The sequence below is a fragment of the Drosophila albomicans genome, chromosome 2R (genome assembly GCF_009650485.2).
Source record: "Drosophila albomicans strain 15112-1751.03 chromosome 2R, ASM965048v2, whole genome shotgun sequence".
Classification (NCBI taxonomy): Eukaryota; Metazoa; Arthropoda; class Insecta; order Diptera; family Drosophilidae; genus Drosophila; species Drosophila albomicans.
Window position 1 is genome coordinate 26,163,509 of NC_047631.2, and position 25,637 is coordinate 26,189,145.

A 25,637-nucleotide genomic window follows, 5' to 3' on the forward strand; every position below is an offset into this window, starting at 1 on the left:
TGCCTTAGCTTCGGATTGTCGTTGTAAAGCGCAGCAACAACAACAACAACTACGACGCAGTGCAGCGCAGCTCAGCAGCAGCGACATCAGCACTATCGACAGCGACGCTTGCAGCGGCGTCGCAGTCGCCGTCGTCGTCGTTGGCAAGTTAGTCGATTTTGTTGTTTACGTATTAGTAAAGTTGTCTGCGCTTGTTGTTAGTGTCGGTGTTTGTTTGTTGTTGACGTTGGTCGCGGTGCGAAATTTTTATTTATTTTCTGCTGCTGCAGCTCAACTCACACACATACTATACGCATGCATGTGCACGTGTTTGTGTGAGTTTGAGCGAATTACATGTGCTTCCTCTTCCACAACAGCCCAAAGGCCAAATAAATACATATACATAACATATATATAAACAGTTTTGACGTGCGTTTCTCTAGTGATAACAGAACTTTTTTAATTCCCCCACCCCCCGAATAATTTGCTGAATATTTACAACAATTCATCAAGTGCTGTGACAATAAATACAACAACAAAAACATCAATAAACATTTACAACTATAGCAATGTAAGCCAAGCTGCATGCAGCCGAAAAAAAAACTTCGAGTAAGTTCTATTCTATTTGTATTATTATTATTAAATCCACTTTGTGAGCTTGTGTCAGTGTGGGCGTGTATGTGTGAGTGTTCTCTGTACAACGACACACACACATACACTCTCACACACACACGCTCACGTACGCACACACACACACAATACAGGTCAAGAATTCACCCTGCACCAACAAAAAAATGCGTTTTTTTTAATTGTTTTTAATTTATTTCAGAAATATGTAATTTTATATTATTTTTGCATTCGTTTTGTTGTTGTATTGATTTTTTTTTTTGCTGTGCATCTTTTTCGCTCTCTTTTTTGCGTTGATTTTGGCTCTCCACACCGTCAATTACCTTGCTCTCGTCTCCCTTTGTCATTTGCACTCAAAATGCAAAGAGTTTTGCTGTTGTTGTTGTTTCTGTTTCTGCTTTTTTTTTGTTTTTACATTTTTTCATTTTTCCCCATTTTTAGCTTCTACTCTGTGCGTGCTTCTTCCTCTTGCGAAATTAGCTGGAAGTGTTTTGCGTTGCCCCCTTTTGCAAGAGTAAGAGTGAGAGAGAGATAGATAGATAGATAGAGAGAGAGTATTACTAGAAGTAATCTCAGCAGACTTAAGATGCATTTGCTTTGGCAATGTTTTCGCTCTGTAATTACATACACATAATATAATATACTATGCCATAGTTCTATGTTTTATTATGATTGTATTTATTTCGCGATTAGATCTGCGGCATGTCTACATAATATAGTAGTCGTGTTTAATTGTAGATTGTAAACGAATTCTTTTCTGTTTGCTACTAGGAATTTCCACAAGGTTGCTGCATTCCGTAATATATATGCTGATCTTCGCATTTGGGAATTTTGATTACTGTAATATAGTTAATAGAATTCTTGTATAGCAATAAGATGCTTTCAGTTAGTCATCTTATTTAAAGTATTTAATTTTGAAGTTTATTGATTCTATAGCAGTTTATTTAATGGATCAATGATTATACATATAAATTGTTTTATTATGATAATATTCTAAATAACACATTGATGATTACAAGAAGCTTTCAGAGATTCTTCCTAGTTAATATACAGTATTTAAAAGTCGATTAATTAAATTGATGGATCAATGAAATAGCTATATATTTTTATTAGCTTAATTAATTAATAATTTTTGTGAATTATTAAAAGAAACTTTCACATAGTTTTGGTACTTCAAATAATCTTAAATTTTAATATACTATAGATCTATAATTGCCTTTACCTTTAGTATATTTATTCGCGTCTTTCTAAATACATATCTATTGAGTATTAGGTATCATCATAATTTTTACATATTAAATATATAAAGTTTCGTTTCCTTTGTGTCTTATCTATTATTTTCTTGTATAGAATTTTCTATGTGAATCATCAACGACATTATAAGTATTTTTGTCTGTTTTCGATGTTTTTATTGTATTACCTTTAATGAGAAATTTTTGTAAAGTATTTCATCATCATTATCACATTTTTCGCCTAGCTAGAAAAGTCACTTTAAATATTAGACATGAATAATAATGAATGTTATATGTATTATATGTATTTATATATAATTTCTTAATTCTTCAAAATTTTGTTCTTTTTTAAAAATTTGTAAATTGTTAAAAACTTGTCGCTCATTGAAGCCAATGCAAATGAACAAAAATATTCCATAAGAGCGTGGAAAATAAATAAGTTTTGAAGCCCAACAAGTGCGTTTCCCTTTCCCCCTGCCGAATGCGCCATATTTGCTCAGACATTCACACACACACACACCTTCAAAGTGGAAGAAAGAGAGACAGCTATAGATAGCGAAAGAGATGGGGATAGACCAACTTATATAGACAACAATGGGCATCAAATGTACAATTGTCAATATGGTCAGCTCTATTGATCAAAATGGAAAAATACTATTAATATTGTTATTCTTATTGTTGTTGTTGTTGTTTCTGTCGCGTTGACTTTGTCTTTGTGTGTCTACAGAAAATACACAAAAAAAAAAAGAAAAAAACGATTCGCGGAAATCTTTATTTATAATTTATGCACAAATGTCGCCTCAAATTTATTTTATTGTCGTGCGAATGCGACAAAAAAAACAACGAGAGGGAAAAAACTGAAATTGTTAATGGTAATTAGAATAATAAAGATTTCTAATTAATGCGCTTCTAATTTGATGCCGTTGCTGCTGCTGTTGACAGACGGAAGCATTTTGATTTTGAAAGTGATTTCTCGTCTTTGTGCGAATGTCATTTTGAATTTCGATTCACATATTCGTATAATTCATGCGCTGTACAATTTATGACACTGAGCAAAACAAAACAATGAATCAGCCAGGTGGACAGACAGAGAGAGAGAGAGAGAGGGGGAGAAAGACAGAGACAGATAGACGCCCACGCAACACACGCTTTTCCTTTGCCATTTGCCATTTTATTGTTGTACTTTTTCTTTGCTTATTTTTTTGTACTTTCCATATGCGTATTTTCTTTAGACGATATCTGTCGCTGTTCTTTTTGCTGTTGTTGTTGTCGTTGTTATTTATTTAATTTGTCGTCAATTGCTGACGCGTGTCCTTGCTATACAAGTGTGTGTGTGTGTGTGTTTGTGTGTGTTGCATTATTTTCTTGGGTGGCAATTTCCTGTCCAAGTCCAAGAACAAGTTTGCCACTTTAATTTGATGGCATCAACAAAATTGAAATTTAATTTCATGTAACGTTTATGCAATGGCAAATTGATTCGAGCAGCAGCCGCTGTTGCTTCTGCAACAAGTTGTTGCAACATTAGAGCCATTAGTCATGGCATGCAGCCAAAGCTCTAGCCTCTAGCTGTGGCTGGCAAATCTGTAAGGATTAGCATTAGAGCAAAAGTTGCCACAGTCGTCGTCATGCAACATACAATCATCTGGCTGGCAGACTGTCTCTCTGTCTGTCTGTTTGTCTGTGTCTGTGCACGCGGCACGTAAGAAAACTAGTTATTGGAACAGGTTCATGACCTTGACCATCAACACTGCAAAACTCAGCTCAGCTCTGCTCAACTCAACTCAAGGCAAGGCAAGGCAACAGTTTTATAATGCCTTGGCAATTGTAACGTCTGCGTTGCATATGGCAGACAAAAGGAAGTTGCAGCCGCCGTTGCTGTTGTTATTGTTGTTGCTGCCGTTGCTGCTGCTGTGGTTGCATTTGCATTGCCATTGTTCGTGTGATTGGATTAGAAACACTCAACGACAGCCAGCAGACAACAGACAACAGACAACAGGCAACAAGTCGCATAGTGAGCATAACTGCAACTGTGCAACTTATGCAACAACTTGCCGCACGACCAAAACGAGAATGAATGACTCATATTTTCACTATGTTTGGGTATTGATCAAATTAATCGCCTTTCTTTATCAAGTTTTTTCAATTGCTCCTTTCAAATCTCTACTATATAATCTCTACTATATAGAATCCAACTCAACTGTTGCTAAATACAAAAAAAAAGAGCAAAGCGCATAAAATAAACTGTTGCTGCAGTTGTTGTGGAGCTGTTTTTTTTTTAGGGTGGTTTGGGGTTGTTTTATTTTGCCCATTTTTTTGCCTCTGCTTTTATTTTATTTCTTAAATTTTCTCTTCGTTTTTTTTTCTGCCTCCTTATGTGCTGTGGCGATGCTGCTGGAAGGCACGAATGGCGACTGGAAAGTGTTCCAGGTATATAGGAAAGTGCAACAGGCAGTTGTTGTTATAGTTGTGCTAGTGGGTGTGTGTTTGAGTGTGTGTGTGTGTGTGGTTGAGTGGGTGGCAAAAAAACTTTTCGCTGATATTTTTCTTTTCACAGTGTTTTCCACATGGAGAAGGGGCAGCAAAAAAAATGGGTTTAATTTAACTTTGACGCAGTAAATGGAAAAAAAAACAACAAAAAAACACATTCAGGATATTTGTCGTTAGCATAAGAAAGACAATGAATTCCGATTTTGCAACAGGTGCAACGGGTGGTCCAGCAAAAGAAATTAATTTGCATTTACTGTAGCTGTGACAACGTGACGTATGCGCAACCATTAGAAATATTATAGTATATACTAGTACTTATATTGGTATAGCTGGCTTGCCAGTTATTGTTGCCGAAAAGTAAACTCGATATTTGCCATGTGCACAAACACAATTGTGTAAATAGCAGCTGCAACAATTGCCAATAACAACGCAATGCCAAACTTCCACATTGTCCTTGAGCTTATCAACTTTTGCACAGCAACGAAAAATTCCAAAACACTCACAAAACACAATGCAGCTCCCCTTCCCCTCTCCCTCTCCCTCTCCTCTTTCCACACGAAAAACTAGTCAACGTCAATAACAATTCACCTGCTGGCCAAAACAAACACGAGTTCAACAAATGCGCTCTCAGTATCAATTTTGTTGCACTCCGAAAAAAACAGAATAGAAAAAAATAAATAATTGCAACGACGAACGAAAAAATGGCGACATAAAAACTTTTAATTATTTAAATATTTTCACAGCAGATACGTTTCGCATTTATGTGTTTATTTATTTATGCTCGTTGTCTCTCAGCTCTGATGTGATCCAATAATTTTTGTACAAGCAATCAAATTGTTTTTATTGAGATGATTTTTGTGGTTTTAGCTATATTATATTCTGATCAATTACTGCGGTTTCTGAGTGTCTGTTGTCTACTTTTTGAATACTTATTGGAATCATTTAAAGTTGATTTATTTCAGTCAAATTCCTTCATCAAATTATAGTTCTCTAAACATTTTTGTTGATGATTAAAACAATCTATTAGACTAATAGAAAAGTATATGATGAACACTTTTTTTAAAGTAAAATTAGTTGTATATGTACGAAAAATAAACAAGTTGAAGCTTATTTTGGTTTCTTTAAATTATAAAAGTATTTTACTTTTAATAATTTATTTGAATTCTTTGTTCGGCACTGCAAAGTGCCTTGAGCATTTCTTATCAGCGTCTAAATAAAGTAAAAATGAACAACTTGGCCACTAAAAATTGTTAAAATCGACCCGCGTATTGGGGAAAAATAATATGCGGGCTTGACGATAAAAATAATACATACATATAGCCACAAAATCCACAAAGTGTTGTGAATAATGCATATAATATTTAAAAGAAACCAACATTTTTTTATTAGCAATAAGTTGTAATGAAATTTCGTAAAGGTTAATTGCTTAAGTGCACATAAAAATCATGGCACAGGCAGAGCAAAAGCTTCACTTGTCTATGCTTTAACATTACTTTCGATTTCAATAGAATATTGAAAAAAGGTTTGATATAATCTAATGATAAATGAAATTTGTAGAAATAAAAGTGGGTTATGTTACAAAAATGTAGTACAAGTTTATTGGGATTCTTTTGACATTAATAATCGCTAGAATTATCAAAAAATGTTTCTATATCTACTCGAGACTTTGTTTTAACTTTATTACTTTGACAATTTACATAAGGAAAACAAAAAAAAGAACAAATTATGGTGATGTGATTACAAAATAGTTCAAGATTAACAATCGCTATACAAATATTCCTTCTTTAACTACTCTAAACTGCATACTTACAACATTTATTTTAAAAAAGGCAATATAGATATCAAATTTTATGATTTTTACAGGTAAAAGTATTTGGAAAGTATTCTTACATTTACAACTATTAGACTTATTCACAGTTGCCAAAAATTCTCTTTTTTTTGATTTCCTTTTATTAATTTAAGGATAAGAAAAGTAATAAAGTATCATATATCGTATTTGAAATGAAAAAAGCTGCTAGATTTATCTAAAAAATTATTTTTATAGCTATTCTTAAATTATTTGAGATTTATGTGAGGATAAGAAAAGAAATAAAGTCACGTAATAGATTATTTTTAAATTAAAATTCACAACCCTAACATAATATATGTTTTTTAAATGAAAACTTATTTTCAAACGTAAGTTCACAACTGCTAGAACTATCCAAAAAATTCTTTTCATAGCTGCTCTTGACTTATTTCAGTTTACTTTAAAGATAAGAAAAGTAATAAAGTAGAGGTATTACTGTCTTTGTTATAAAAATTATAGATTTTTCCACTTCAATAGATTAATTTAATAATGAAAATTTAAGAAAGAAAAACAATAAACTAACTTAATATAAATTAACAATCTTTATCCAAAAATTCTTTCTAGCTTTGACTTTGCTCTCAACATTTTCGTTGCGTTTACAGTATTTTCGAGCGCTGCAAAGGAAAAAAAAAACAACGAAATATTTTTGTTGTGCACGGTCGCTGCAGCAATTAAATGCATGGCACTCGCCCTTGCCATTTCCCCTCTGCTCCCCTCTCCGCTCCGCTGCTGCTTCCCTTCGCCAACTGCTTACAAATAGTTCCAATTGCGACTGCATGTTTTTTTTTTTTTGCTGTTTTTTGTTGTTGTTTTTTTGACGACACACAGCCACACAGACACAGAGACACATGTGCATGGACACTTGTATTGACGTTTGGTTGGCGACAATTGATTTTTGTTACGTTTTCGTTTATTTTCATTAGTTTTGTTGTTGTTGTTATTGTTGTTGGTGTTTTTTTGTGGACAATTTTGTTTGTGTGTGTTTTTTGTTTTTTAGCAATTTAGTTCGTTTGCTTTCTGGCGTCGTTGTTATTTAGACAACTGCTGAAAAATATTTTCATGTTTCCCCTTCCCCCCCTTTTGGCTCTTTTGCCATTTAGATTCTATTGCCGCGACGATCGAGCCAAACACGCGCTGCACTTTGCTATTTTTTAGTTTTTTTTTTTGTTCATAATTGTTGTTGTTGTCAAACTGCATGCGAAGTTTTTCTGGCTACTTTGTCGGTGTTTTTTTTCACTTTTTGTCTAGCTTGACTTGACTCAATTTCGTCTTATCTAATTTTTTTTTGTGCTCGCCATTTTCATTTTTGAGAAACGTTTCTGTTTTAGTTTTGTATCTCTTGCGCTTGCCTTTTGTATATTTGTCAGTTGTCTTCTTTATTTTTTGCATTCTGCCTTCATTTTTGTTGTGTTGTGTTTTGTTTATTTTTGTGTCGAAATCAGGGCAAATTCATCATCATCAACAACATCGTCGTGCCCGTTGCGTTTTTGTGTAACAAAGATAAGGTTTCGCCAAGCGAATGAGTGGGTTCTCTTGTTGTTGTTGTTACTGTTGTTGTTGTTTCTAGTTCGCGCTCGCTTTTATTCTTTATATAATTTGAGACAAGCGAAGAGGAGACGAGAGAGAGAGAGAAGCGCACAGTATATAATATTTTTTTTTTTTTGTGTTTGCCGAGTTAATCATTTCGGGCGAAATTTGATAATTTGAAGGTGACCCCGATTTGTAAAAAAGGCGTTGCATGCACTAAAAAAATACGCCTGCACATTTGGTCTTTTGATAAGCAACAGCAACAGCAGCAGCAGCAATGGAGGCAACTGATGCCACACACGGCGTATGCGCGATGTGTCAGCACATAAGCGATAATGCTTATGCATATTGCCTGCTTACGTATTTATTAAAAATACAGCAACAACTACAAAAAAAAACGCGTAAAAAATTGTGCATTGCATTTACCAAATTGCATGCGCCATGAGAATAGAGGAAAGAGTGTGTGGAGAGAGAGAGAGAGAGAGAGAGAGAGAGCAAGCACATTCTCATATCTCAAGGCAGTTTTAATAAAACCCAAAACTGACATCATAAAACATAGCGCATATGACAGCAGCCGGCATACAGGTCGCATACGTAACGTGTGTGTGCCATGTGCCATGTGCCACAGAGTCAAGCTGCCACACCCAGCTAGCCAGCTATCCAGCTAGCGGCAACACACAGACAAAGCAACAAGTCGTTGTACCCAAATATATAGCAAAAAAAAAAAAGGACAAGAGTAGAAGAAAAGAAAAACTAAATAAATGAAAACGAAGCAAAAATACGAAGCAGCACATGAAACCAAACTCAAACTCACACTGCTGCCACCTGCTGCAGTGCCACCCACCAAAACACAAATGCAACACCCAAAAAAACAAAATAAGTAAAACCAAAAAAAGGAAGCACAACCAAAAGCAAAGCCAAAGCAAAGGCAATGTTTTTTTTTTTTTTTTTTTTTTTTTTGGAGGTTGCTTTGGGTGTGGTGCAAAGGGTGGCATCCTTTTGCTGCTGCAGCGCTGCCACTGCATTTGTATTGGTGCTGGGTAGCAAGCTGCCTCCTGTTGCGCATAGAGCGAGCGAGAGAGGAAGAGTGAATGTGAGAGCGAAAGAGAGAGCGAGTGCGAGTGCAAAGTAAAAGTTTCGTAACGTTGTTTTCACATTTCCTGCAACGCGTGACGGGCTGGGCTGCCAGTCAGCAGCCACTGCCTGCTCCAGCTCTACTCTATATAGAAAAGCACGACGTCGTTATAGTTCTCATTCTCATTCTCATCGTTGTTGTTGTTATAGTTGTAGTTGTTGTTGTTGCAATAGTGATTGTTGTTGCCAAAATGTGCGCACAAAACACGTCGAAAATGTGCCACATGCCAGCAGCAAATGGAATCGTTGTCGTTGGCTCCTGTTGCATGCAACAGTTTAGTGCCACAAAGTGCGAGAGCGAGGAGTGGGAAGTGGGTGGCGGGGAGTGCAGTTGAGAGACAGACACAAATGTAGATAGACAATGCCGTTAGCTCAATAGCGCCCATACAAATACAGACAACAACATTTCGACATGGCACATTTAGCATCCTTGAGCGGCATTTAACTTCGTTTTGTGTGTGGGGCATGCAACACCTGCAGACATGATACCGACCCTGCCACACACACACCAACATACAGACAGACAGCACTGTCGACAGCATCCTCTTGTTGTCGTTTCATTTGATTTAAAACCGTGTTGGCTTCGTTTATGCAATCAACTTTGGGTTCCTGTGTTGCCAGGAAATCGAATTTTGGGCCAAAAGTTTTTGCTCAGCACACAAAAATTAATTTTGTAGTTGCTGCTGACGACGACAACGACGACGACGATGACTTGAGTTGCCTCAATGCGTTGCATTAGGGTCAAGAGCAATGGCCGGTGCAAAAAACAAAAAAAAAATATCGTTGCATGCAAAGTATGTACAATAAATCAGCCAATAGCCTAACAGCCAATAAAACTCAAAGCCAAGAGCAAGTCCAATGGCAAAAAGTAAACAGCAAACAGCGAACAGCAATGGCAACGGCAAACTTGTCTTTTTGGTTGTCGGTTTGTAGGTGAGCTGGGCCATGAACGAGCCGCGGCGCGATCGCGACCGCCACAGCAAATGGCGACCTTACAACGTAAAGCGAAGCCGCGCCAGCAACAAGTCAACTAGTCAGGCAAGCAAGCAGCCAGTCAGCTTGGCAGGCAGGCAACTACGAGTAGTCAAGCAGTCGCCCCATTGAGGCAAAGCCAACACCAACACCAACACCGACACAAAACTGTGCTGTTGTCGTGGCTGTTGTTGCTGCAGATCGCAGATCAACGTTAGAAATGGAAATGCGCTTCGTTGCATACAATGGCAAGGCAACAACTGCAACAACAACAACTGCAGCAACAACTGCAACTGCAACAACAAGTGAGCCAAATGTGTGTTACTGTAACTGAGCCAACTCTTTGCAGACTGAGTGGCCAGTCTGTGAAGCTTAGTTAGGTGGCCAACAAAACGGCTTTGGCTTCGTTTGGTTTCGTTTTCGATCTTCCTGTCATTGTGTTTGTTGCTGGCGCGTGCTCATGCTGCCACAGTTGCACTGTGTTGCACTGTGGTGTGTTGCATGTTGCATGCGCCCGCAGCAACAGGTGAGAGTTGTCATTGTTGTTGCTCACGACTCCGAACAGCAGCAGCAACAACAACAACAACAACAAACAGTAAACAGCAAACACTAAATGGCCAATGATCTTTTATCGAAGTTGCCACAAGCACGCAGCTCTAGCGCTTCGTATTGTTTGTTTGCCAAAACGGAAGAGTTCATCAACTGTGGAGGCTGCGATGCCACCAAGCAAAACGGAAGTGCTTAATGTGCTGCCTGCCAAGTGTCAGTGTCAGCCCAAACGAAGCATTTATAAAACTTGAAAAACGTTTTTATACCCGTTACGAATAGTGTAAAAGGGTATTATAAATATGTGCGTGCATGAAGGGGTTTTTTACTCCATAATATGCACTCTTGATCAGCGTCAACAGCTCTGAAGATATAGCCCTGTCCATCTGTCTGTCCGTCTGTCCATTTGAACACCTTAACCTATAAAAAATAGAGCTATTACTTTGACAGCATTTCTTATTTTTGTAAGCAGCTAAAGTTTGTTTTAGATCTTGGCCTACGCCCACTTCCGCCCCCTCAAATCAAAGAAGCAAAAAAGAGCTGCTGGTGTTGGGTCTTAGTTGCTTTGGTAGGCAATATGGTATATTTTGTACACGGTGGTATATATTTAAATATAGTAGTATATTGGTATGCCAATTCCAGCCTTCGGTATATTTTTGGTATATTCAGTATAAATTGTCAGTATACTTGATATGCATTTTCAGTATATTCCGTATTAATTATTGGTATATTTACACATTTTCGGTACATTTTAAAATAGTTCAGCACTGTTTTACATTTATTATATTATATATTTAAATATAGTAGTATATTGATATGCTAATTCCAGCCTCCGGTATATTCTTGGTATATGCAGTACAAATTGTTAGTATATTTGATATATATTTTCAGTATATTCAGGATTAATTATTGATACATTTACATATTTGTGGTATATTTTAAAATAGTTCAACATTGTTATACATTTATTGCAATTATATACCAATTCCAGCCTTCGTTATTTTATGTATATATTTTTGGTATAGTTGCAATACATTTTTGGTATATGTGGAGTGTGCATTCGGTATATATGGTATTTATGTGTGGTATATTCATTCTGTATAATTTCAGTATATTTTCGGTATATTTGGAATGTATATTCGGCACATGCGGTATATATGTTTGGTATATTTTTACAATAATACCGCACTGTTTTGCTTGTATTATAAATTGGTAGCGGGTACCTCACAGTCAAGCACATTTGATGCAGCTTTCCTGCTTCTTTCAAAGTAAAACATGAATCATCGTCGTGATTTTAATTCCAATTAAATATATATGCCAAGCCATTGTTGAGACTGCACGGCGTATGAGTAATCTGCGTATGCAGTGAATTTTCTTGCTGCAACCATACACAACTAAAAATATTGTAGTTTTTGAATGCGTCAGTCTTGCGATTAGCGTTACAATTAATTTCCAATGTAATATGCGGTTGAAAGTTTAAATTATTACGTATACGTAAGTTTTGTGGGAAGCGAGCGATGAATAAGTTTAAGATGGAGAAAATAAAGTTTATTTAATTATAGTAGACACCCTTGATCTTCGCTAAAAGCAATGCTTAGTTGATTGCCACGTTTAAAATGTTTTCGTTTATTAGTTTGCAATCGAGGCGCCAATTACCATAAACAGCATGTAATTGGCAATATGCTTAATATATGTGTGAACTAAATTCAAATACTGCAGACAAATGAAGGTCGCAAAGCAAAATATGCTACTAAAATGCAATTTATAAACAAATTTCTAGAAAGTCAAGTCAACGCGAACATAATTAATAAAAATGATGGGAAAAGTGCAATAAAATAAATGTAATCGATCATTTCCGCAATGCTGAAAAAAAAACATACAAAAGTAATTTGATGAATGCATCTATTCAATATATGATAAATAGTTGAATGTGGCAAGCAAAAGCAAAAGCAACAACAACGCCTCCATATAAATTAAATGCAAATTGTCTATTTAGAATAACAAAAAACTTAACTCGCACTCGTATTGAGCAGCCAATTGGAACAATGGAAAATTGCTGCAATTGCTCGCTGGCTGGCGAACAAACAATTTCAAGGTTTAACATTGGCCACGACTCCAAATGTTTTTTTTTTTTTTCGTATAATTAACAAAAATTTGGCTCAGACCTTGGTGGCAATAACAACAACGAATTGAAAAAATTGAGGCAAAAAAAACTGAACGAATTCTAAATTGAAAATTGTGAATTATAAATTGAGAGTCGAGAATGGCGAATTATTATTTTGAAACTGGTTGAGCTGAGCCGAAATTGCACTTTGTGCCCAGAATTCAGTATCGAGTATACGACGAGTATGGCATCAAAAAGCGATATTAACTGATATTAAATGTGCACACCAACTCGTTTTTCTATAGCAAGACACTTGATTCTGTTCTATCTCGTACCTTTGAAGCCAATAAATTGCGTTGTCGTCGTCGTCGATTTTTCCATTTTTTTTTCCAATACCCTATAGTTAGCAGATTTAGTATTTGATTGGTTAATAAAGGAAAATTAATCAAGGGCAATGAATGAATTATAATATGCCTTTGGGCTGGAAATTTTTGTGTATTTGAATAAACTTTTAACGCGATAGAAAATGTTTAATTCTGTTATTCTTTGAATAATTTTTGTATATAAACATAGTACTTGTATTATATTTTGTTATATTGAAAGCCAACTAATACCACACAAATGTATTATTTTTGGTATGTAAATGTATTAAGAATTTTCTTACACAAGTATATTGTATTATCTTCGAAGATAAACTTTCTTCTTCTATTAAGTAATTTTTCATTTAATTTTGTTGTCTACTTATAATATACTTTAGATAAATATGTTAATGAATTTCTTACTTGATTTTTTCTATTAAATATTTTTTATTGAATTTTTTGTCTGCTCTTATTTCTTTACATATTTTTACTGTTGCTTTAAGTTGTAGAGATATTTATAGAGAATAATATATAAATTGTACAAAAACCTCAAGCTATGTTATTTGATTATTATACTTTAGATAGTTTGCTTAGTAATTTCAAACGGTTTTGTATTACATTCTTATAGACAATCCATAATATTTTAATAAGATAGCTTTCATTTTATTTTTTGACTAGTTCTCCATCGATTTGTTTTGTAGAAATATGTTTTTAAGCGAGCCTAAAACTGTATGAATTGAAGAACAATTATGTTGTTTAGAATGAGAAATGAATTATCTTTTACTGATAACTTTTCTAGTCACGTTTCGTTAAGTTTCTTCTTTAATAAAAATACAAAATGAATTAGAAATTAATCGCAGAGTATCTGTTGTGTCTGTCACACTCGCTTGCCATATTTTCACTTGTTTTTTCGTGATTTTTTTGTTGTTATTGTGCGACGGCACATGTTTTGCTACACATGTGTGTGTGTGTGTAGTAGTGCAGCTTACAGATATAAATACATATGTATATAGTATATGCTGGATGCATACTATATTATATGGCTACAAGTTTCAAGCTGCAATCCGGCCTTGATATTTTGCAAAAATTTATTTATGAAATCAAATGCATGCGACTGAGAAATAGAGACATGCAGCTACAGAGGGATAGATACGAAGGCAGAGGAGAGACGACGGCAGAGGCAGAATCAGAATCAGAAGCAGAGACATCGACATCGACATCGACACATAGCGACAGCAGATACTTGTTGCATTTATTATACTTACTATAGAGAACGAGATGTTCGATTGAATGAGTTTTTCGCTTGGCTTTTTGTGTATCTGTAACACGTAGAACTGATTACTATGCTTCAGACACTTGTATCTCAAAAATTGTATCTGTATCTGCTTTCGGGCTTGGCTTTAGCTGTTGCTGCTGCTGCTGGAGGAGGAGAGACAGGAAGCGACACTTTGCACTTGCAAAAAAAAAAAAAAAAACAGAATGAGTTGATGCTGCACATTTTTGTTCGATCGTCAGCGACAGCAAATTGTGTTTTCAATGTAAATATGGTGAAATTATAAGCAAGTAAAAACCGAAACGAAAGACTAGCTTGGAAAATATATTTTAAATAATACCAAAAAGGCGTTGGGCTGGCGCTGCGAATCGCTCAATCTATGGCCCAAAGGAAGCAACAAATTGCTGCCTCTCTCTCCGTCTGTTGCTCAAGTCTTTTCGACTGAACGTCCATCATAATCAACGTCCATCATCAGCTGCTGATGTTGCTGCTGTGGCTGCCACTGTTGCTGCAACTGCCGCGTGCTCAGTTGACACACCCACCAAGTGGCTACTGCATGCACCAAAAGCTGCACGCCAACTGCCAATTCCAATTCCAATTCCCCTTCTCCTTCTCCTTCTCCATTGCCTGCCTCCAGCGATGGCAGCAAGTAATTTTTCATCACCCAGCCATAGTCATAGTCATAGTCTAAGCCCATCTTCAAAAACACAAAAAGAAAAAAAAAAAGAAATGACTATGCTTTGCTACCAGTTTTTTTTTTGCAAAAGGGAGAAGCAGCGATTGTCTGTTGCAAGTTGCCTGCTGCCTGCCGCCTGTTGCAAGTTACAAGTTGTTGTTCGCATATCTGATATTAGAATCTCAATTAGTTTTCCTTGCACTGTCTTTATGCGTATGCCGTATTTGTAATTTACTTTCGGTGGGCAGTTTTTTCTTCCAGCCTCAAGTTAATAATAAACCAAAACCCGAATATTTGTATAGACTTTAAAAACAATTAAAAAGTCGTCAACAAAATGAAAAAATAAAATTAATTTAATGCAAACGCTGCCAACAACGACATCAGCGACAGCGACAACGGCATTTGAATAAATTAGTGTAATAGTGAGATTAAATAGCAAACAGACAAACAAGACAACTTTTTGTTGCTGTTGTTGTTGCCGGTGCTGTGTGTGTAACTAGGAAATATCAAAAACTGGTAGCTGCCCGAATAGTAAAAGCCCCACAATTACAATTAAAGCAACAACAAAAAAGTAGATATATATAAATTACAAAAAAAAAACCACACGACTGGCGACTTGGCAAGAATGCAACAACACGACGAACAAAAAAAAAACTTAAATATTTTTCAGCATATGAAATAATAATAAGAATAATACAACAACAAAAAAGTGCAACAGGTTTGTAACCTTGAAATAAAACTCGTTTAATCATTTCTCAAGCGACTCGAAAATGCAATGAAAACAACAGCAACAACAGTCGTTAAATGGCGCATTATAAATTAAACAATTTGAACAGTGAGACAGACTTACATTGGAAAAATTTTCGTATTAATCGCACATTAATTTCGTTTGCTCACTCTTACCATCACTTTTCTCTCTTTTCATTTTGCAGGTACAGTTGCATCAAAAACTTATTTCCGCATACAGTTATAAACAGAGAGTGGAAGAGTAAGAGATATATATTTGATATCTAGTTATAATGGCGGAGTGCTCGTTTGCCAGATGCCAGCAGGAGCGTCGCCTCATCAAGCGGGAGCTAATGAAATGGTCTAAGGATATGCTGCACATTGTGGGTGAGTGACCAAAAACGATTTACTCCGCATACAACAACGATTTCCACTTGCCACTTGCCACCTTGCCACACAATCCAATTAAAGGAGAAATAACACGAGTCTCCCAGACGCAAAGCCAATAAGCCCAATAATATCTTCGTGTCTGTGAACTGACTTTTTTTTTGTACCCGCCACGCTTAGGGTTAAAGGGTATTATAATTTTGTGGTTAACAGGCATGTGATATCATCTTCGAACGCATGAATTATATACATACATATGTGGTATATTCTTGATCAGCGTTCGTCTATCAGTCTCTCAGTGTGAACCCATAGAGCTCATGGAAATTGTTATATCAATATACCAAATCAACACTTCAGTATATTTTTAAAATATATTAATTTGGTATATTTAAATGACAATACAGCACTATTTTGTTTTTATCGTTATATCAATATACCAAGTATATATTTTGGTATTTTTCAGTATTTTTATATATTAAATTAGTATATTTAAACGGTTAAACGGTAGTGTTTAGTTTCTATTGAGAAACACTGGTTATATCTATATACTAAATATGCATTTCGGTATATTTCAGTATTTTTCGATGCATTAATTTGGTATATTTAAATAATAACATAGTAGTGTTTTGCATTTATTAAGAAACATTTGTTATTTCAATATACCAAATATACATTTTGGTGTATTTCAGTATTTTTGGTATATTAATTCGGCATATTTAAATTATAAAACCACAATGTTTTACTTTTATTGAGAAATACATGGTATACCAATATACCAAATAATCATTTACATAGGTATAGTTCAGTATTTTTGGTATATTAATTTGATTTTATTACGAAACACTTTCAGTATAATTCGGGATATTAATGTGATATATTTAAATGATAATACAACATTGTTTTGTTTTTATTGAGAAACACCTTCAATATTTTTTCGGTATATTAATTAGGTGTATTTGTGCTTTTATTAAGAAAGGTCAGCGAGTATCTAACAAGCGAGTACGCTCAACTGAAGCTGTTATTTCTTATTTTGTGTTTCACCTGTATTGGGAGATTTGCTGTTAAATGCCAAATGAAGTGTATGTTGGTATTTTTTTTTTCGTTCGACATGGAAATTGACTTTAGTCCACTGCTAATCAACATAAGTTCTACCAAGTCCTTGCCATATGTTGCGCTCTTTCTATCTCTCTCTCTCTCTCTCTCTCTCTCTCTCTAGCTCAACAGTATATAAGCAAGGGCTAAAGGGCTAAAATAAACAACAACAAGAGCTTCAGACTTATAGCTATAGATACTAAAGTCGACGTCGCCGCTGCCGTTGGCGTTGGCGTCGCTGTGGACGTCGCTGTCGACGTGAGGACTAAAGCAAACACCAAGAAAAATTAACATAAATTGCAGTTTTTTTATTCACGTTTTTCACGTTTTTTTTTGCCGAGTATTTGTTGTTGTTGCTGTTGTTGTTGCTCTCATCGTGCTTATTGCATTTCTTGCTGGGCAACAGCCTTATCCTTCGTCCTGTGTGGCGGCAACACTCTCATTTCGGTTTTTGAGCACGTTTAGCACGTTGCCGGCAACCGTTCTCCGCCCTCCGAACTCCGCCCAGCCACCTGCATTAAAATGTTAAATGCCTTTTTTTTGCTGTTGTTGTTGTTGTTGTTGCTTCAGCTGTATTTTTTTCTATGTACATTTTTTTCTTGTTCTGGCAACCACCAGAGCAACAGCAAAAGCAACGACGTCGACGATGAGCGAGCAGAAACTCGCAACGAGCTCAGAGCTTTTTGCCTCTGCTCGTCCTTGCCCGCGTCCGTGTCTCCGTGCACTCAATTACTTCCTCAATGCGCTCCATAATGCTTATCGTCCTTGTTTCTAGTTGACATTCCCGCACTGCCAGCCAGCCAGCCAAACGCTTCCAATGCCTGCCTGCCCCAAACCCTTGGCACATTTTTCCAGCGACAATTTTTGTTGCCACTCAACGGGTGGTTAAAGGAGGGAGGAAGGAGAAAGGGGGAGGGAGGTGCTGTTGAGTCAGTGGCTTGGGTGGTGAACTGTTTTTTTTTTCTTCCTCATTTTTGGGTGGCGTTGCTGGCGACGTTTCGGCGTCGTTGTCGCACGAAGCTGCAAAAAATCGTTGTCTGGCTTTCAGCTGGTGCAGCTTTAGGGTTGGGATTTGGGTTTGAGTTTGGTTTTAGTTCGCTGTGTAGGTGTGTTAGTGTGTGTGTGTGCCCAAAACGAAGTGCTATACGAGATAACGAAGCGCACTTAAGCGCACGCACACACACACACACACAGAGACGCAGAGGACGACGACGTGTCCCTACGAAATATATTGCACAATATAAAAATGCAGACGACGACTGCCGAATGCGTTCAACTCCTCCTCCTCCTCCTTCCTTCACCGCCTCTTCGACACCCTCTCTTTGCACTTTGTGCAGCCGAAAAGGCACCTACACCCGAATCCGAATGCTGGCGCCGAAAGACGAGCCAACGAGGAGCAAGCAATGCCATCGTCATCAGCGTCGTCAGCAGCAGTCGTGTCCTTGTTGTTGTTCTAGTTGTTGTTGTAGTTGGCGACGTAGCTGTTTTTGTGGCCGATTTTCGACGCTGTCGCCACCACCATCACCAGCAACCAACAACCAGCAGCCAGCAACCAACACCAACGTCGCCGAATTGGGAGTCGAGTTTCCAACGAACGTTGAATTCGTTCTTCTATTTTTTTCCTTTTTTACTTTTTTTTCTACTTCTCGTTTTTTTTTTGCATTTTTCGCCCACCCAACGTAGCTCTCGTGTTTTTGGTAGATCGAAGAAGATGCCAGTTGCTTGTGGCCCACTCCATCAGCACTATATACAAGTGTGTGTGTGTGTGTGTTTGTGCCTCGCCTGTTGCATCGCTGCGATTCAACCGGCTGACTCTGTTGCTGCTGCTCTTGCTCTCCTCTGTGCTGCTATGGCTCAATCAGTGGTGGCGTTCCATTTGATTGTAATGGGATATACTTGCTACCACTTGTAGCTTCGACACGACAAATACAACAAACATTTTTTGGGGACTTGTCTCCAGGCAATTTCAATTTAATTGGGGGCAGACTACGTGACATGCTGTACGGAAATTCGATATAGTTAGCTTGACTAAAGATGAGAGAAGATTGTATAGTAAATTTATTATTTGTATTGGATATTAAATAATATTAATTTTAAACACAAACAATACAATTTTTTTCTATATGAGTTTCATTAAACAATTGAAACAGTACAAACAATAAAGTACCATATTTTAGTTGAATCACATTCAGGCCAAATTTGAAGCACATATCTTAAAGACGTAGGAACAATAAATAAGTAAAATTCTTGGTTAATTATCAAAAAAAAAAGTATTGTTTGCTGGATTGTGTATTTTTATATATATTTATAAAGAAAATAAAAAAATGAAAAGAGTGCAAGCCATGATAATAAAAGAAAAACAATGTAGGGAAGATAATATACAATGTTTAGAGATTGCTTCCTCATTATTTTTGTTTTTAAAGAATAAATATTTGTTACTAGTTTTTCATTTCATTGTTAATTAAGTAAAATTTTAAGTCCTTATAAGATTTGTAATAATTGAAGTTTAAAATATTATTAAAGCTGTAAGGCATTGGTAACTAAAAGAATATTAATTAATATATAATTAATAATAATAACGTAAGTATAAGTTATAAGGATTAGATTCAGCACAAAACTAGTTAAAATATATGACTTAATATTTATTTAGTTACCGAAACCTTGCAGCTTAAATCATATATGACTCTCGTTTATTAGAAATCATTACCTAAATTGCAATAGTCTAAGCATTATTCAATATTTTAAAGAATGTGAATGTTCACCAACTTATCACTTTATTAGGAAATTGTTCAACGCTAATCTTATGAAGATTTCTTTAGACTATCTTAGAAAAAATGCTCAAAATATAATTATTGTATTATATTTGACTATAATAGAGAAAAAAGTAAAGCATATAATTATATCTTATGTACAACAATAAAATAAATAAAAGCACAACAAAAAGGGCAAAAGCAACAGGATAAATTAAAAAAGAAAAACAAATCCAAAAAAAGTCGAGCATTTAAAAGACGTGCCAGAAAGAGAAAAGCCAAATGAAGAGCAGAGAAGGAAAGTGTCGAGAGTATGTGTGTGTGTTGGTGTGTGGAAAAGCGAATCAGCAGGTGCTGGCTGGGTAATGCAGCCACCTCATTGTGCCACACCATTTGGGCGCACTTTACACAATATATACGAATATATATATATATATATGTATATGTATATGTATAGTAGGAGTAAAGTTGTAGTTAGTGCGGCGTCTCTTCCATTTCGTATATTGGGCGCACTGTGAACGCATCTTTCGATTACAGCAATAACAATAACAACAACAACAAGAAGAAGAAGAGCGACAGGAGCAACAGGAGGGAGAAAGGACTTTGGCTCGTAGTCGCTTCCTCGTCCTCGTTTCGTTTGTTGTCGTTGTAAGAAGGCATTTTTATGCGCTGCGCCTGCAAAGCAAGGAACTCTGTGTGTTGCATGCAACAAGCAAAGCCAACAGCTGTGTGTGTGGGCGGGTAATTCAAACCACAGCGCAATGACGCCTCCTCCCCCTCCTCGACCTCCTCCTCCTCCTCTTGCTCCTGCTGCTCCTTCTGCCGTTTCGCACCAAATCCTACACAGAATTTTATGGACTACGCAATGTGGAGAACGCTGTGAATACTCTGCCCACTTTTCCAGCCAGTCGCAGTGTTCTTTTCATTTTTCTTTTCTTTTTGCTCCTCTTTCTTTCTTTTTTTTGCAGTTTTTGCAGTTTCCTTGCTGCACATGACTCGCAGTTGTTGTTGTTGTTATTGGGTAGCATTTTTTCTGGCGGTTTTTAGGTTACATTTTTACGAGTTCTACGCTTTTCCACTCTGCGAGTATTTCGCGCCGCTATTGTTGTTGTTGTTGTTTGTGGCCACGAGAGAGCAACGAAGGAAACGTTTGCTGCCGCTGCCACAAAACGTTCTTCGTGTGAGTCGACGTCGCTGTCGCTGTTGCTGTTGCTGTCGCTGCTGTTGCAGCAAGGACGCAACCAAATTCATGCGCTCCTTAGTTAAGGTCTCTTTCGATGTTTGTGTGTGTGTGTTTGGAAGCGCCACAAGTGGGTGAGTGTGGCTAAGGATAAGGCTAGGCCAAGCCAAGTCAACTTTGCCTCCTTCTTCTCGACTGCAGTGGGCGGGTTTCGTTTGTAGTTTGGTGTGCACAGAAATTGGAAAATAGATTTTTTGGTTGGCTGCCTTTGGCCGTTTTTTTTTTTCATCTTTTTTTCATCTTCACTGCCCACTGCACTTCCAATTCTTTTTTGCGCTTTGCTTTTGGTCCTTTCAGGACTCGGCCAGCAAGTCAGTTTAGTCAGCAGGCGCTGTGGTTTGGTGTGGCTCAAAAGGTAAGCGCCCAGAACAATGTGCACCGCAGCAGGAAGCCAGCCAACGAGGCGCAAGACGGAGTATCTCAGCCTCCCCCTCCCCTCCTTGTTGTTGCTTCTTATATTTTGTTGCATTTGCCACCCACTTGCAGCTTCCCAATTTCTTTTTTTTTCGCTGCGTGTGTATAGAAAAAATGAAGCGGAAGCACGAAAAAGCACAAAGTTAACGCGCTGCCAAGGGAAGGGGTGGGAGAGAGCGAGAAAGGGGAGAAGGGGGAGGGGGGAGGACAGACGACAAGGATCGAGCAATATGGCGCTAAGAACATTGGGCAAAATGCAATGCGCAAAAAAAAAAAGGAAGAAGGAAGGAGGCAACAAAAAAATTTATATAGAAAAAAAAAAGAAGACTGCACATTATGTGCGTGTGTATAGGGAGAGGGCAAGTGTGTGTGTGTGTGAGTGAGCGACTGTGTGTGTGTGAGTGTGTGGGTGGGAATAAGCAAACAGCAAAACACACAAAAACAAAATAGAGCAAAGAAGAAAAAAAAAATAATGTAGAAAATGGCAAAAGAAGAACACTAAAAAAATGCAGCACATCGAGAGCGGAGAGTGGAGAGTAAGATGGGGGAGAGGGAGAGTGGAGAAGAGACTAAGAGAGGAAGGTGAATGGGGGTGGGTAGGTTTGGGTTTGACTTCGTCGTTAACGTCGCTGCCGGCGTCGCTGCTGCATTTTATTTTGTGCTGTGCTGAAAAAGTTTCGTGTGCTCGAAAAAAGTTTCGTCGCTTCGTTGACGTCGTTGTGTTGGCGTCGTGCGCTTTTGGTAGTTTTTGCTGCAAGGGAAACGAATAGACGACGATCGAAGGGAGGGTGAGGGAGAAGGAGTAGGTGAAGAGGGGATAGCTAACCCCATTCCTCGACTCTGTCTGTGTGTGTGTGTGTGTGTTTGTGTGTGAGGCATTTGACTGGGTTTGAGTTTTGCAGCTACATTTGGCTGCACTCGGTTGGTTGGCTGTGTGTAGCTCTCTGTGTGTGTGTGTGTGTGTGTGGCAAGGAGATGTGGCACACACAGTAGTTTGGTGGGTGTCTCCTGACATTTTTGTCGAATTTACAGTAGTTGTAGTTGTAGTAGTAGTTGCTAGCTGCGATGCTGACGCCGACGGCAACTGCAGCAGCGACTGCACAACTATTTTTGTGCTGCGGCATTTGGTGCGCATTGTGCAACAAGTGAGTTTGGCAGCAGCCACCAACAGGACGACAACTAGTTTTCGGCAGCAATAATAGACCCCCAAAAAAAACATAGAAAATTATAAAGAGTATAGCTGGGTACAAATCCAAAAAAGAACTTCAACAACTGACACTCGATGTCCTTTGCCAGTTGGCAGTTAATTGTGTAAATTTGTGAATGGGCAACCAAAGTGGCAGCAATTGTGTGTGGCAGGCACACGGAACTGAAACCAAATCATTCAACAACAGCAGCAGCAGCTGCTGTGTGTTTGTATGTTGCTGGCATTCTTTGATTCGAGTGTGTTTGTGTTTTGATTGAAGCAACAATTGGCGCCAACTGTTGCACGTCGCCCCACCAAAAAGCATTGCACGTCACTTGACTTGACTTCGCGTCGCGTCGCGTTTCACCTTTCAAGTGCCGCACAAAAGTGTTGTATGCTTTTCAGCGCAACACTTCCGCTTGTAGTGTGTGTGTGTGTGTGTGTTGCTCGTGAAAATTTAATTAAAGACCTTGTCACAGTTGCACGACGATAATTTATATGTGTATGTGTGTGTGCATTTAATTAAAGCGATCGCACACGACCATTTACATAGCCGATAAACAAACTAAACTACAAGCTAAAAGATACCAACGACTCGTCAAGATAATTTGCTTATGCCTCGCATACATATGTTAAACTTGACTGTCTCTTTCTCCCCTTCATCGCTCTCTCTCTAAGTAAAACATCTTTTTGTATCGTGCGCCTAATTGAATTGATTACGCGACAAGCCAAATTTCGACTGCAATTCAATTGAATAATTCGTACGTGCTTTCGATGCAACATTTGCCATGGTGAGTGACATTTTCTCAGAAACTATAAAATACTTTTTTAAATTAACAAATTTTGAATTCGAAATGTGCAACGTCATTTAATGACATTTTTCTACATTCTCAATATTTGCTAAACATTCGTTTTTTAAATCGTGATAAGAATTTAATGGATCTTTAATTGTATTTGAGAATAAATTATATTGAATTGTTTTTAATAATGTGTTTTATTGCTAAAAATTTAAATTAAAGTAAGGGTTATCAATGGCACAAATATCATCTTAAGTATTTCCAGCATTTCGTTTTTAAAATAATAAATTCACAAATCTTTAGAAATCAAATAATGCCATTAATATTCCAATATTGTAAGCAATTTAAAAAGCATTAATATATTTCCGATTTTCTAAAAAAAGAAAAAGAAAACCATTTGGTTTTATTTGTTGTCATATTTATTACTATTTTTGTAACGATTTCTTAAAAGTTTCATAATTCAATACTCTATTCAAATATTGAAAACTCGGAAACAATTATCATTTCATAAATTTTTCCCCTTTTGTAGTTTCAAAAAGAAATTTGAATATTTTTCTTTTTTAACTGATTGTTACAAACAAATTTTTAATAGGATATAGAAATGATATTTCATGCTTAAGCTTACAAACGCTTTAAAATGAATAACAAATTCTATATTTTTGATGAGTATTTGTAATTGCAATTGTGATCTAATTAGACATATAGACATTTTATTTGTACAAAATAAATAGACTTTGGTAGCTATAAGTTTAGTTCAATTTTCCATAAATATATTGAGTCTAAGAAAAAAATATGAGTTTGAGCATGTTTAGTAGTTGCTTATAAAATTTAAGAAGTTTATTGTATATTTTTTAAACCATTTGAAAATAATTAAAAATTAAAATATTATTCCAAGAATTTTCTAGGTTAGGATTATAACTTCTAATTCAGCAGTAAAAGAAGTAGTTAACATTCTAAAATTCATACTTGTTTTAGTATTTTTACTTGTTAGTATTTTTAAATACAAAAGCAGTATATATATATATAAGTAAGTTTTGTAAATTATAAATAGATCTAAATACTAGAAACTCTCATCTAAATTTGTGTTAGTATTTTTACTTGTCAGTATATTTCTTGTTAGTATTTTGTCGAAATTAATTTAGTATTTTTCTAAATTATATTTAAAACTTCTAATTTGCTAAACACAAATAGTTTTCATATCAATATTTAAATTTATGTTAGTATTTTTACTTGCTAGTATATTTCTTGTTAGTATTTTGTTCAAATTAATTTAGTATTTTTCTAAATTATATTTAAAACTTCTAATTTACTAAACACAAATAGTTTTCATATCAATATTTAAATTTATGTTAGTATTTTTACTTGCTAGTATATTTCTTGTTAGTATTTTTAGTTGCTAGTATATTTCTTGGTAGTATTTTTTAACTTAATTAAGTAATTTTCGAAATTATAATCATAACTTTTAATTTGCTAAACACTAGTAGCTTTCATATGGAGATCTAAACTTGTGTTAGTATTTTTCCTGTTAGTATTTTTAAATAAAAAGATCAGTGTAAAGTAATACTGTGTGCTATAGATAATATTTGTATTCTACAGATAAATCAAAATAACATTATATACAAAAAATTAAATAAAACTCAAAAATCTACGTCTGCGAATAAAAATCGATGGCCCCAAAAAAAAAAAAAAAAAAACGTGTGAAATAAATTCCCCTAAGCGTATTGCACTTCATTATGTTTAGGGCATAAGTTGAAAAGTTCTTAAGGAGTTTTCGAAGCTATGAGCCAAAGCGAAAAAGCTGTGCAGAAAGCGAATGTAAACAACAAAAAATGTACACACAACAATTACCTGTTATGCTTGTAGTGAAGCAAGCAAGCAAGCCAAACATGAATGCAACACTTTGCAAACTATTAAAGCCAAAAAGTCGAACAGCTCTGTTGACAGATTCCAAAACACTTGCACAAACTGCACGTTTACGCTTATAAAATTTATAGTATACAATATGTGTGTGTGTGTGTTGTGTCTGAGGGGCCCGAAACTCGACAAACAACAAGCAGAAGAAGAAGACAACAACATTCCCACTTGGTGCTGAGCTGAAAGCTGAAAGGCAAACGTGTAACAAGAATTTTATGCTTATATGAAAATTCTTTGAAGAAAACTTTTTTGCAAATAGACAACAGAGCGAACTACACATGTACAACACAAGGCTTGAGGGGGTGAAAGGGGGTGGAAGAAGGGGAGAGCAGCAACACGAGGCAAACAACAAAAGCCAACAATGTGCCA

The 25,637-nt window shown here is 36.3% G+C and overlaps 1 protein-coding gene across 2 annotated transcripts in view; it reads left to right on the forward strand.

Moving 5' to 3' along the window:
• The first annotated feature begins 367 nt into the window (after positions 1 to 367).
• The window catches only part of LOC117576414 (putative uncharacterized protein DDB_G0282129), an 80,360-nt gene continuing 55,090 nt past the window's right edge, over positions 368 to 25,637 (forward strand). The window contains exons 1-2 of one of the 2 annotated variants that reach the window (XM_052007648.1): positions 368 to 588; positions 15,695 to 15,875. In XM_052007648.1, coding sequence (XP_051863608.1) covers positions 15,782 to 15,875 — 94 coding nt within the window. In that variant the 5' untranslated portion in view covers positions 368 to 588; positions 15,695 to 15,781. The remainder of the gene's footprint in view (positions 589 to 15,694; positions 15,876 to 25,637) is intronic. The other variant, XM_034261141.2, reaches the window with a different exon arrangement.